The sequence below is a fragment of the Pongo pygmaeus genome, chromosome 9, assembly GCF_028885625.2.
Source record: "Pongo pygmaeus isolate AG05252 chromosome 9, NHGRI_mPonPyg2-v2.0_pri, whole genome shotgun sequence".
NCBI lineage: Eukaryota > Metazoa > Chordata > Mammalia > Primates > Hominidae > Pongo > Pongo pygmaeus.
In genome coordinates this window covers 31,774,007-31,787,702 of record NC_072382.2, presented here as the reverse complement: position 1 = coordinate 31,787,702, position 13,696 = coordinate 31,774,007, and the positions used below count along the sequence as shown (strand labels likewise).

At 44.8% G+C, this 13,696-nt stretch overlaps 1 protein-coding gene across 2 annotated transcripts in view; it reads right to left on the bottom strand.

Annotated features, from left to right (window-relative positions):
- Positions 1 to 11,749, bottom strand: part of PAMR1 (peptidase domain containing associated with muscle regeneration 1) — a 97,555-nt gene extending 85,806 nt beyond the window's left edge. For both annotated transcript variants that reach the window (XM_054440811.2, XM_054440812.2), the window contains exon 1: positions 11,202 to 11,749. In XM_054440811.2, coding sequence (XP_054296786.1) covers positions 11,202 to 11,274 — 73 coding nt within the window. In that variant the 5' untranslated portion in view covers positions 11,275 to 11,749. The remainder of the gene's footprint in view (positions 1 to 11,201) is intronic.
- Positions 11,750 to 13,696: the final 1,947 nt, after the last annotated feature.

The following is a 13,696-nucleotide window of genomic DNA, read 5'->3' as shown; positions in this document are numbered from 1 at the left end:
TCTCCTCCAGGGGCCCACACATACATGGCCTTTTCAAGCAGTCTGTTCAGATTTATATCATGGCATTGTGGGCTCCACCCACTTGCTTCTACATTTCCTAGTCCCTTTTCTCTAATCCCTCTTCCATTTATCTTGCCCCCTGCTGCTTTACTTTAAAAACAGAAATTCTACATCCATACTCAAAGGGAACAAAACCCAAACTCTAGGAGGTTGGAGGAGCCCCCACTTGCCATTATCCTCAACAACTGTGGTGCTGGAAATCCTTGAAAGACAGCTGCTTCTGTGTTATTTCAAATGTTGGAATATGAGCTGAATAGGTCTTATTTTTATTAGCATTGGTTACTGAAGAAAATAATTGAATAATGCATCTAAAAATATTTGGCGGCCAGGTGTGATGGCTCATGCCTGTAATCCTAGAGCTTTGGGAGGCTGAGGTGGGGAATGGCTTGAGGTCAGGAGTTTGAGACCAGCCTGGGCAACATAGCAAACCCACCCCCGCACCAAGCCCCCTGGTCTCTACAAAAAATTAAAAAATTAGCTGGGCATGGTGGTACACAAGTGTGGTCCCAGCTACTCAGGAAGCTGAGGTGGAAGGATCACTTGAGCCCAGGAGGTCAAGCCTGCAGTGAACCATGATTGTGCCACTGCACTTCAGCCTAGGTGACAGACCAAGATCCAGTCTCAAAAAGAAATAAATAAAACTTGGCAATACAATTCAGCAAATATTATATCAATCAAAGCACTAGAATGACTACATTAAAAACAATGAAATATAAGCTATACCCTAAAAATTCAATCTCGTTATCCCAAGACCCAAGAATTCTACAAACTATCCCACCTGTTCCCAGCCTTGCACACTTTAAAATCTTCTTTCTGAGTCAGAGTGCATTAGGACTACATCGGGGGTCTTGATCTGCCACTGTCTACCTCTTTGCCAAAAGCTTCCAGAATTACTGTTACTGTCCTCCTATCCAGATTCCCCTATGTGAAGCAGAAGCCAGATTTTCTGTCTACCAAAGGCAGCTGGCCAACAACAGATGTCAAGTGTAGAAATATGTTGAGCCAGGGTGATGCATTTGTAATGGTATGTCCAATGGGTCCCAAAGCCCTGAGCTGACAGCAACTTCAGGCAGGCTAGTCCTTATTATAGTTACCTCCCCCAGCTCTGCAAGCTAGAACAAGATCAAGGGAAACTTCTTTTTGCCTGAGGATTCCTGGCTGGCTCTAAGCTTGAATCACAACAGGTGGATGGTCATGAGCAATGTCTCATCTGCAGACTTTTAAGGGGGCCTCAGTGTTTGGGGTGGAACATCATTAGCCCAGAACCACCTGTTCTATAAGATATTATCCCTCACGTGCCTACAAGAACCTGCCACCAGCCCTATTTCAAACACAGAGAAATGAAGCCATGACATGTGAAAGGCATTTCTCCTAAGGCTGGAAGGTAGATGCATGTTAAAACCAAGGAGAGACAGCAAGTGTCAACAGACAGATGTATGCCAAGTCTTTTGGGATTCTTTTGTTTTTTTTTTCTCTGACAGAGTCACAGACGAATAGAATGGGACTTTGGCCTGAAAAAGGGAGCCTCAAGAGGATCATTTAAGTTTCATCAAACTATAGATGAAAACACCCAGTATCATTCCTTCTCAATTCCTTGTGAAACTTGTGTTAGTGAGAATAGTATGAGAAGGAAAGGGAGGAGTATATGACAACTTTAATTTCTCAAGTATTCCCATTTTGCTGGGCACTGTGGTAAGTATGTTAAATGGATTATCTCATTTAATATCTGCAGTCAACCTATACTATAGACACAATTATCCTCAGTCTGCAGATTGGAAGGTGATAGGGCCACATCAGCGAGGGGAAGTAATTTGCTAAATAAAACCAGCCATAAATGACAGAGCCAGGATTCAAACCCTGATCAGTGTTTCAAACCACAATACTTTATACCCCATGCATGTGCACATACATACATATACACACACAAATATGCACCTCATATGCCTACTTTTATTATTCTGTGTGCATGCACATGTAAACTTACATCCATTCTAAGAAATCTGTATCAAAGATGAATTCGGTATATATTCAGTGGGGGCTGAGAAGATCATAGTTTCCCAAAATCCACTTAGGCAAGATGTCCTTTAAAGGAACAGCTGATTTCATTCCTCATCCATTGTCACTGCAGTCATCCTGTCTGAAACAAGTCCGGGCAGAGAGAGAAGGCACACAGCGCTAGGGCCAAGGAAAAACCGTGTTGCGTGACAACAAGAACAATATTTAGCAAAGGCAGGAATAAAGTAGGCCCCACAAACAACAAACAAGGGGTCAATGAACAGCTCAAACACGTATGCTGTCTCCATGGGATACAGCCCCAGTGTAAACAGACAGACCACTTTCAGGTTGTGCAAATCAGGGTCACAGTGACTGGGCTCTACCAGAACTGACAAACACAAGAGTAATTTTGACCACACATTGGACCACAATTCTTACTTTACATTGTAGTCAAATGTTTGGTAGTCAATGATGATCTAATAAAATATCAATCAGGTAGAAACAGTGACAATGCAGGGGGCAGCTCAAACAAATAATCGCAAGGGATTAGAGAAGCCTCTGTGAGAGGGGGGAAGGGGAAAAAAGAGGTGTGAGAGGGAAGTGATTAGACCCTAAACTCAATGTCGCAGGGATTAGAAGGATGCTCAAATATTCTCTGTAGACTGATGATAATTGTATCTGACATGATACATCTAGCTGAGAAGTCAAGTCACAGCTCTTCTCCCTCTCCCAGACTGCCACATCATCAGGCGTGCTAACAAATGAGATTCACACCTCAGTTTGCCAAATGATCCAAGACCACTCACATTACTACAAGCACCTGGAATACAGGAAATGAGTTTTCTCCATAGCCCAAATTGATTAGTGCTGGCAAGAACTTTTCTCATAGGAACATGGATGTGCCATCATCTCATGGCCCTTTCAACATCTCAGCAAATGTTAAGTGATGAGGACATCAGACTTCCTACTCATACCTCAGCAAAAGTCTGAAGAGAAGCCCATGATTCTTAGACTTTCAAAGTCCCTTCTTACCCTTTCCTCTGTAATGGTGAGATATTCTTCCATATTTTATGCCTTATGGGCAAGAGGTCAGAGTTTTCCAAACTGTATTCCATGAAGCACTAATTCCACTGGATGGTATAGGTAAAAAGACAAAAAGAGGCTCTGTGGTCAAACAACTTTGTGAAATGTTTCATTATAAAAAATGAATTATAGCTTTCTTTACTGCAGGACTCTGCAGAGTCTATAATCTCCAAATCCCCCAGACTTATTTCATCATAACATCCTGGATTCTGTTTACTTTTGCTGAATATCTCCCAGGATTAGCATTTCCTGAAACCCACTTTGGGAAATGCCAAGCTGAACCATAAGTTCTCTCAGTAGATTGCAAGTGCCTTCAGAAAAAGGACTTTGTCCTATTCATCTTCATATTCCCAACACCTATAACCATGCCTGGCACCTGATAGGGGCTTGATAAGGATTACTGAATAAATACATGAATATGGACATGGGAGCATGTGTGATTCCGAGTGTAAAGGCTATTTGTGACAAAGACCGATGTTAGAATCTTCTCTTGCTGTGACTTTTCAGAGTCTCTATTGTACAGAAAGAGCAATCCATTGGGTCCATTAGTGAATATTTTTGTTGACTGCAATTTGTATCTCATTTCCACGAGGGCTTGAGATACTTACCCATTCTGTTCTACCAGTGCATTGGCCAGAGGACCAGGCTTGCCCAAAAGGGAGGCTGAACACCATTGAGAAGCAGGCAGTTAACCCCCTGGGAGGCAAAAAGCCAGACCAAAAAGTGTTGTAACGAAGATTCCTTACCACCAGCCATGTCCTCACTTCTGCTTGTATCCAAGTAAGCAAAGGTAGGTTGAAAATTATAGGAGTAGATGATACCAGGCAGAAGCTAAGCCCAGGCAACTTGTCTTAGGACATTTCAGGTGTTCTCCATCATTCTCATTAACTTCTAAGGAGGGATCCCATGGTGGATGCAAAAGTCTAAAGGGAAGCCCATGTTTCTTAGACTTTCAAATTCCCTTCTTACCCTTTCCTCTTTAATGGTGAGATATTCTTCCATGTCTTATGCCTTACGGGTGAGAGATCAGAGTTTTCCAAGCTGTATTGCATGGAGCACTAATTCCACTGGATGGTATAAAGGAAAAGACAAAAAGAGGCTCTGTGGTCAAACAACTTGAGGTGATCAGTTAATTCTCTGATCACCTCAAGCTGTTTGACCACAGAGCCTCTTTTTGTCTTTTTTCCCTTATACCATCCAGTGGAATTATAAAGTAAGTAGAAGTGCAACTGGATTTGAAAAACATTGATGCTTTAGTTTCTTGGAGTCATCAAATAATTCATTTGATTTCAAGCAAAATAACCCAACATCCCCTCTCCATCCAGTGGTTTTTCATTAAGCTAGCTGGAATTTTTTTAACCCACCATAAATTCAGTGCATGAGGACAATTGTTGTGTCAGTGCGTGAGGACAATTGTGTCTCCCCCGAGCTCAAGTTAGCTAAATGTGTTCCTCACTCTGTTCTGGCAGCAACAGCCTGGTTTTCCAATTATCAAGTCAACTGACTAGACTTCTACTTACAGGGATGCTTGCTGCCAAACCACTAACTCAACCCTCTGAGACAGCCAGAACCTCAGAGAAGGCGATGATAAAGACGCCCAGACTGCAGAAATAAAGGCATTTATCCAACACCAGAGACAGAAGAGTGACAGAAATAGTAGTCTTCATGGCTGCTCAGCCAAGGGGGCCACTTCCTTAAATAGCTGACATAAGATCCAGGACATTGGTGTCTGATAGACAGTAGATCCTCATTCAAGGTTGAGATGAATTGGTCAAAACCCATCTTAGGATTAGAGGAAAGGGATTGAGTCTCCATCCCCTGCAATACTGATCAATTATGTTTTGCCAAAAAAGAAAGGGGAAAAATGCTCCTCTTTATTCATTCCAGGTCTGCTCCTCCCATCCCATGGCTTAAGAGTTTACACAGAACACATCCATAAAGGAGCAGACGTGCACAATGTCAGGGCCACACTGGAAATAAATGGTCTCATTCGCAATTCTGTTCCTCTGCAAACAGACATGTGATTTGGATGATAAAAATTTACCATGGGACAAAGAAATTCTCACCTCTCATGTCTACTGGGAGCAAGGTACATGACACCATGGACAGCTGTCCCAGAAACTGGTTGGACTTTCGGTCTGCCTGGCACCCCTGTTTCCTCTAGGGAACGGCTCCTCTTGGGTTCCATGTGGTGCTACTGGGGCTGATGCCTCTGTCTTTTTCCTGCATCCACTCCACCTCCACAGAGGTGAGAACGTGACTTGACGCAGGCCAATCTGGGCACTTGGGAATTTCCAGGGATAATCAGACACCCTTACTAACACTATGATTTTTTATCATTTGGCCAAAATACAGCCAGTAGATCTGCCACCGTTGGACCTACTGCTTACTGTGGTGGTATTGTGTCACATTTCGGGGCATGCCTTATGGAGTCAGACTGGATTCAAAAACACGTATATCCAGCTATATGACCCGGGCAGTTACTGAAACCCTTTGCCTAAGCTCCTTTGTGTATGAAGTGGGGCAAACAACAATAGTACTTACCTCCTAGGTTTGTGGCGAGGATTAAGTAAATATATATAAAGCATATACGGGAGTGCCTAGTGTTTACTACAAACTCAATAAATTATTTGGATAGCCAAACTTGGGATTCATTTCCTTAGATATGCTAGGATGGAAGCCTCTTCAAAGGTGTTTCCACCATTGATGATTCTATCATCAAGGGTAAAAATGCCTTTATGTGCAACCCCTACTTACTCCACTCTCAACCCACGTGGGCTCTGAGTCTGTCTCACAGACAACTGCAACCAAGAAAAAGGGGTATAGTTGAGTAGGGGGTAGCAGTCACACTGATTCAGAGATTAGTATCTCCAGCCAACTCCAATTCTCTGCCTTCCTTGAGCAGTTCTGTTTACAGGTATGAGATCTGGTGTGTCCTGAATTTTTTACTTCTTTCTCTTCATTTTAATCTAAAGCTCTCACCCAGGTGTTGAGATGACTGACAAACAGAATTCCTTAAACATAGACCAGGCTTGGAATCTAATAGAGTTTCTGCCACTGATCTGGTGGCTTTCAGTTTTCCAGCTGGCCTCTGGGTTCTTTGCCCTGGAATTCAGGAACTGGAAAATGTAAACATTGCATTTCCCTCCCCTTTAAAATAAGAGGGGAGGGAGGCTGGGCTCTTGTGACTTTCAAATATCCACAAAGTGAGAATGACAACTCCTCCTCCATGAGGGGGGAATAGGGCAAAACCTTCCCCTCATTTATCATGGAAATGCCACTTTTCCCAATTTGCTTACACCCCAAATCAACTGCAGCTTCTAGAGCTGGTCTCAGGGGAGGCAGGTAGAGAAGTTTTCTTTTGCATCAGGATTGGCCACCCCAGTGGGGCAGATGGAAATAATTTTCAGACTTAAGACCTGTCATTAGGTCCCAGGCACCATTATCTTGGCCATTTCTGTCTAGCCAGTATAACCCAGATGTGGATAAGATTAAGTCAAATCCATTGTGCATGCCAGTGGCATTCTAAAGCCCTCCCCAAGACTTATGCATATTCCTGAGGGACTTACACACTCTAGGTCAACTCTGCTTCTGGGCTCCCATGTCTAAGGTGCTTTGTTTACAGGTTATTGACCCAGATATAACACCCAGCCCTGTCTTCAGTTTCCACCGAAAGCTTATGCTCAAGGGCATTCATGAAAGTAAAACATTTTACCAAAGAGTTGGAGGTCACAGAGAGAGGTAAGATTCTGTTCCATGAAATATACAGAGTAAAATATGTTAGACACTGATAAAAGTCTGATGTACCAGATGCTCTGAAAAATCCTGTTGGCCAATTAGTCCTCAGCAGCTTAACTCCCTTGTTTCCCTCCATTCACCATCCAGCCTTCCACCTTCTCCCTCTCATTCCCCCTTCCTGTCCCATCCCTCTCAGAAATGGAGGTCGAAACTTCAAATGCTAGTAAGGATTAGCAGGTATCAAACATATGGGTTGAGAGGTGGAGTGTCAGACCCTAGAGAGGATCCAGCCTACCTCAAGACATTTAGGTTCAAAACACTCTGAAGCACTCGCGTCCTACTAAGTAAATTCTGCAGGCCTTTTGGCTCCAAAGGCTGCCAGTTTGTGGTCTATCAGCACAGTCTCCCTCTTTGCCACAACCAGCCAAGAAGCAGCAACAATGCCGCTAAAACAGGAGCTAGCAAGCGCTTTCTTTCCCCTGCTTCACGTGCATCCTAAAACCTTAACAAAGTTAGATGTCCATCAGCATAATCAGTCCATATTCTGGATGTGTGAATATATGTCCTCCAGGTAACGGAGGAACTTGGGTTCAGAAACTAGACAGCCTGAGCTCACCCTGGGCTCCACTAATCTGCCAGTGTAATCGTTTATTTATTTATTGTGGAAAAATATATACAACAAAAAATTACCTTTCAAATAGTTTTTTGTTTGGTTGGTTTTTTTTTTTTTTTTTTTTTTGGATACAGAGTCTCACTCTCTAGCCCAGGCTGGAGCGCAGTGGCATGATCTCGGCTCCCTGCAAGCTCCACCTCCCAGGTTCTCACCATTCTCCTGCCTCAGCCTCCCGAGTAGCTGGGACTACAGGCGCCCGCCACCATGCCCAGCTAATTTTTTGTATTTTTAGTAGAGACAGCCTTCACCGTGTTAGCCAGGATGGTCTCGATCTCCTGACCTCGTGATCTACCCGCCCTGGCTTCCCAAAGTGCTAGGATTATAGGCGTGAGCCACCACGCCCGCCTCAAATCGTTTTTAAGTGCATGGTTCAGTGGCATAAGTACATTCATACTATTGTGCAACCATCACCACCATCTATCTCCAGAACTTTTTGCTATTCCACATTGAAACTCTGTACCCATCAAATAATAACTCCCATTCCATCTTCTCCTGGGCCCTGGCAATTACCATCCTACTTTCTGTCTACATGAATTTGACTATTCTAAGTACCTCATGTAAGTGGCATCACAGAACATTTGTCTTTTTGTGTCTGGCTTCTTTCACTTAGCATAAGGTCTTAAGGTTCATCTGTGTTATAGCATGTATCAGAATATTCTTTATTTTTAAGGCTGAATAATATTCCATCGTAGATGTATACTGCATCTTGTTTATTAATGGACATTTGGGTTGTTTCCACCTTTTGGCTATTGGGAATAATGCTGTTATGAACATTGATGTAAACATATCTAATCAAGTCCCTGCTTTCAGTTCTTTTGTGTATACACCCAGAAATTGAATTGCTAAATCAAATGGTAATTCTATGTTCAATTTTTGAGGGAACCATACCTGTATATCCTTAAACCTCTGTGTTCCATAGAACTTCTCTGAACCTCATCGGTAAAACAGGGATAATAATAGCAATGCCATTTCAGGGTGGTCTGAGAATTAATGCACATAAAGCCTTTGGCTCAAAGACTGGACACATTAATAAATGTTCACTAAGTGTTTGCTTGATGTTTAATCTCTTCGTCCTCTGAATTGAGGGACTCATACTAAAATAATTTCTAAAGTCACTCTCAGCTCCTAAACTCCATGATCCCATCATTAAATTATTTTCCTGTTGGGGATGCCAGGAGCTCTCAGAGTATATATTAGGGGAACACCCTCTTCATGATCCCCGCAAAAATCCACCCCTGCCAAGAAGGCCCAATTTTCCTAGCTTTCTCCTAGGAATTTGCCAACACATCCCAGTGTAATCTAACATCTAATTTTTCTTGCCACCCCTTCTCCCTTGCTTTCTTTCCACGTTTCCTTTCTCAGCTGGTTTTTCCTACCCACTGAATATCTGCACTTCAAATTATCTTCCCTGGTTGCATTTATGTTCATTCCCCACAAGTTAATGTCTGTTGGAAGCAACACTTGTGAAGTTCTCCAGATTAAGTTTTCATTCCCAAGAGTCCCATATTTTAAATGAGGTTTTCCTCTTCGGCAGAATCACACTGGCAGAGCTACTGCAATTTGGTGAAGTCAGTGGAGTTGGGTTTCTCCCCTCATTCTGTTTATGTTGGGTTATCACTTGGCCTCATGTTTGGATTCTCATCCTCCCAACATGTGTCACATGCCAGTGAGCAACAACACTCTCTGGTACCATCCTAGTGGATGTTTACAATTCAGCAAATACTCTTTTTAGAAAAGTTAATTAGAGGAAATACGCTTCCAAGCTTTTCTTGACTGGGGCCAGATTCAGCATCCCAGCAGGGAGTGGACTCTCTTCACTCCTTGAGGAAATATTTTCCTTCTCCACGCTATTCCTCCGTCTTCCCTCGAAATGTGAGTAAAACATTCAACAACTAAAATATCCTTGCTAAACACATGAAGCTGTGCACTGGTTCAGGCAGCAGTTTAGCTACCAACAAACTGTGCATCCTCCCTGAAGCTTTTTCACAGCCAAAGGTAAAAGACGTTCTCGGGTCAGAAATAAATGGATTTTTCAGATTCTGGGCTAGGAAAAAGAGGCAGCTCAGGTTTTGTTTTTTTTGTTTTTTTTTTTTTTAACTTTTATGGCTTTGAAGCATCTCACCTGCCATGTAATAAAACAGGAAGCAGGGGAACACTGATGTAACACTGAGGAATCGAATCCACTGAGCCCTGGCACTCTGAGAAGAACCAGGTCCTCTGGAGCTGGTCCACTGACACCATGCCCAAAGGCGAAGATGAAGTAGGGAGGTGCCTTAATGCAAAGTCACCCACTTACCCCTAGGCAAGTGTTTAGGTTTATGGATTATCAGCCCTTATGAAGGGCTCCTTCTTCCTTTATTATTGTCTTTAGGCTGCTCCAGACACCATGGAGGCAAAATTCAAATGAAACACTCACCATCTTTATTGTAAATCATTAAGGAAGATCCCACCTGGGCAGGCAGGCTCTAGGTAGATGGAAAGTATTGACCAAAATGAAGGGCAGGGGGGTTTGTGTATCTCAGCTTTTCGTTGATCATGAAGGGATGTGCCTGTGGCTGAGTTTCCCTTCTACACAGGTTATTGCATTTAGCATCATCCCCACCCGACCTGGCCTGTTTCATTCTCAGGCACTTGCCAGCTACTTGCAGCGGCAGAGCACCCAGCTCTCAGATAGAGTTCAGGTGACAGGTAACCAGCACAGAAGGGAAGAAGCGAAGGCTCACACATAACCTGCCCCTATTCCGAGCTGCCCCATTTGGTCATATCTGTACATCTCAGCCTGCCCTCACCTCATGAGGTCTCACTTTACCCCCTGGGCCATAGAAGGACAGATGTTCCTATGACATTCCCACTTCCCTGCCTGCCAGCAAGCGGGCTGTTATAAGACAAGCCTGCCATGTCCTCGCTTCTGCCCTTAGCTGGATCTCCATGTCATGTCCCAGCCTCATTTGTCCCCAGAAGCCCATTTGACCTGGGGATTGTGGCTTAGAAAATGACATAAGAAAACCAAAGAAGCCAGAGCTCTTTCAAAACAAACCCTGTGCATCCCAGAAACAATCTGCACTTTTAACCTTGGCTTTTTCTTCTTTCTCACTCTCATCAGAAAGGAAGTGTGTCTATATATGCTGAGTGAGTCAATCTCCTGTGCTTGGATCTACTCCGAAGGGGTATGGCTGTAGGATTTCGTGAAGCAAGATTCACCAGAAGAACACCAAGCAAGCCCTCCCTGCTCTTTATTCCTTTCTTTCTTTCTTTCCTGCTCACCTCTGAGGGAGCACTTTCCAAGAGAAACTTCACTTTTGCAAGTCAGAGCGGGTAACTCAGAATTGATTCCCTAAGGCAATTTGGTACTTTTAAAATGATAAAAAGAGCAAATAAAATAGGAGCTGGTCCGCTTTCCTGAGACAGTACAGCCCCACGATTTGGGATGACAAAATCACGTCACAGTCTCAGGGAGGGCCACAGGAGCTCCAGCACCACCAGCCAAGTCCCCAAGATTATCACTGGAAAAGCCCCCCCCCAAAACCCCTCACCCCAAACACACACACCCCACCTCCTGAGATTCCCAGTCCTGCTCCCAGGCAGACCCCAGGGGGAAAATGCTCCCTCCTAGGGTGTCCTCCTAGGGTGTCCCGGACGCTACTCACAGTACCTCTTGGCAAGGACGAGATGAGAAGGAGCTGAAGAAAAGTGAGCCCCAACTGCGTCCAGCAACCCAGCTCCATCCTTGCCGCGGCTGGTGCCCGAGCGTCTGCTGGGGAGGGAGAGGAGGGACCCAGGGAGGCCAGGGGCAGGCGGCTTTTACAGGGACCTCCCCGAGCCCCAGCTGAGCGGGAGCTCGGGTTTCAGCTCGCCAGGCTCTCCCATCCTCATCTGAGGGGAACCACCTTCAGCCAGAGCGACGTCAGCCCAAACCTCTCCTCTCTGCTGCCTTAACCCTTGAGGGGCCCCGGGAGGTGTGGCCATGCCTGGAGACCCGGGGGACGGCGGCTGCAAAGGAAGCTGCGGGGCAGGGAGGCCAGCCCAGGTACGGGTGGGGTCCCAGTGTTGGGTGCTGGAAGGAGGGGCCGTAGAACCCTGGGTGGGAGCAGAGGTACCCAGGGCTGCGGGGCGCTCAGGTGAGGCCGGGAGATCTTCCTACGGGAGGCTGAGACGGAAGCTGGCTTTGCCCTCTCTGACTGCAAAGCCTGGCCTGAGGAGAAGGAGGAGTTGGTGATGGGAGGAGAAAGGGAGCCTTCCCCCACTCCGCACCCAACACTCCTCGTTTATCTCCTTTCCTCTCCGTTTGCTCCAGGTGATCACAGTTTGGAAAGCTTATCTTTTGCAACTATAGGCTACTGGAAAAAGTTTTCCTCTTCCTATGATCCCCATCATGGTGAATTCAGCAACATAAACAGCTCCTGTACACACGCCAGGCAGGGATGGAGAAGAACAGACAAGAACCCTCACTGCCTCCACCGAGAGGGCTCAGTTTAGTTAGGTACAAGATAGGAAGTGACATCTCGAAGTGAGGAAGAAGGATGTTTTATAGGATAATAGGTGACTTTTTTTTAATAAACTTCTCCGTGCCAGGTGTCACATACCTTACATGTATTAACTCATTTATTCCTCACAATAAACCTAGCCTCTGTATTTTACAATTAGAGAAACGGAACCATTGAGGATTCAATAACTCACCCAAGGCCACACAGTTAGTGAGGGGCAGAGCCAGAGTTTGAACCCAGGCAGCTTAGGCCCACAGACTATAGTCTTAGCCACTATGCTATAGAGTTTCTAAGGATGCTACATATGCAGAATTATATTTCACCATTTGATATGGGCTTTGCTGTGTCCCCACCCAAATCTTATCCTGAATTGTAGTTCCCATAAACCCCACGTGTCAAGGGAAGGACCAGGTGGAGATAACTGAATCATGGGGACAGTTACCCCCATTAAAGTTTTAATTTTGTTCTCTAGATGTTGGCGGGCCCTGGTGGTTTAGGAGTAGGGTGTGCTGAGCTCAAAGCAAAGTCTCGGGAAGAGAAGTCACCCTGGACTATTCATGAAGGCCTGGAGTAAAGATTAAGAAATGGAAGTGGAAGGGAAAAGATAAGGTGGGAAACCTGAGAAAGGTAGAATCTGTAAAGCTCAGGACAGATCAGGAGGTCAGGAGCCCTGACACAGGTGCTCTACTAGAAAGAATTTCTGAACTCCAGCCCTGCTTCTGGGGGCCTATTGCAGTGAAGTGACTGGAAGCAAGAACTCAGCAGGCCTGTGTTCTAATTGTTGATTCACCACTTTCTGGCTGTGTGACCTTAAGCAAGTTAAGTAACTCTCTGAATCTCAGTCTTCTCATCTGTAAAATGGAAATAATAATCAAACCTACTTTGTAGATCACTGGAAGAATTTAATAAGATTATGCATGTAAGGCCCATAGCACAGAGCCTACCACATACTAAGTGCACAATAAATATTAATCATTGTCTCTATTATCTGTCCTGAGGCTGCCCCCAAGAACATCCCATGGTATGAGTCTTGTTCCTACACTCAACTTCCGTATCGAGGTGAAATCAGTTTAAAATAAGCACCAACAGTAGCCTTAAACAGGAGCAGAATACCAGAGGGCAGCATATACCTAAGAGGTAGAGGGCAGAGGTTAGAAGAAGGGAGGTTCACCTTGTTGCTGGCCAACCAGTCCTGGTCCTTTGGTAATGGGAGTGGGAAGAAGATGACTTAGTTTTCAAATAACTGTAGGCATAAGAGCCTCTCAGGAGTCTGTTTCAACTCCAGCTGACAGCACCACTTACTTTTTCTTTTCATCTTCCCTCTCCCCACCTCCCACCCCCCACCACACACACCTCCCTGAGTCAATACCAAGCACCCTCATCCCTACATGAATTGCATCCCCCTGACAGGATGGGGCTCTAGGTGATGAGCCTGAAGGGTAGCAGTATATACCACCCCCAGATATGCCCCTTTGGCATAAGGATTATTTTGAGCTGAAAGCAGTTAAGAAGAAGTAGACACAAGAATAGGTCTCTCTTCTCCCCCCATTTTCCTAAAAGCAGAACTTGAATTTATAAAAGTGTAGTGTCTCCACCTCCCCTCTCTACCAGGACAGACAGAAGTTAATCGCTGGAGACAACTCTAGACCCTTATCAGCCCAGA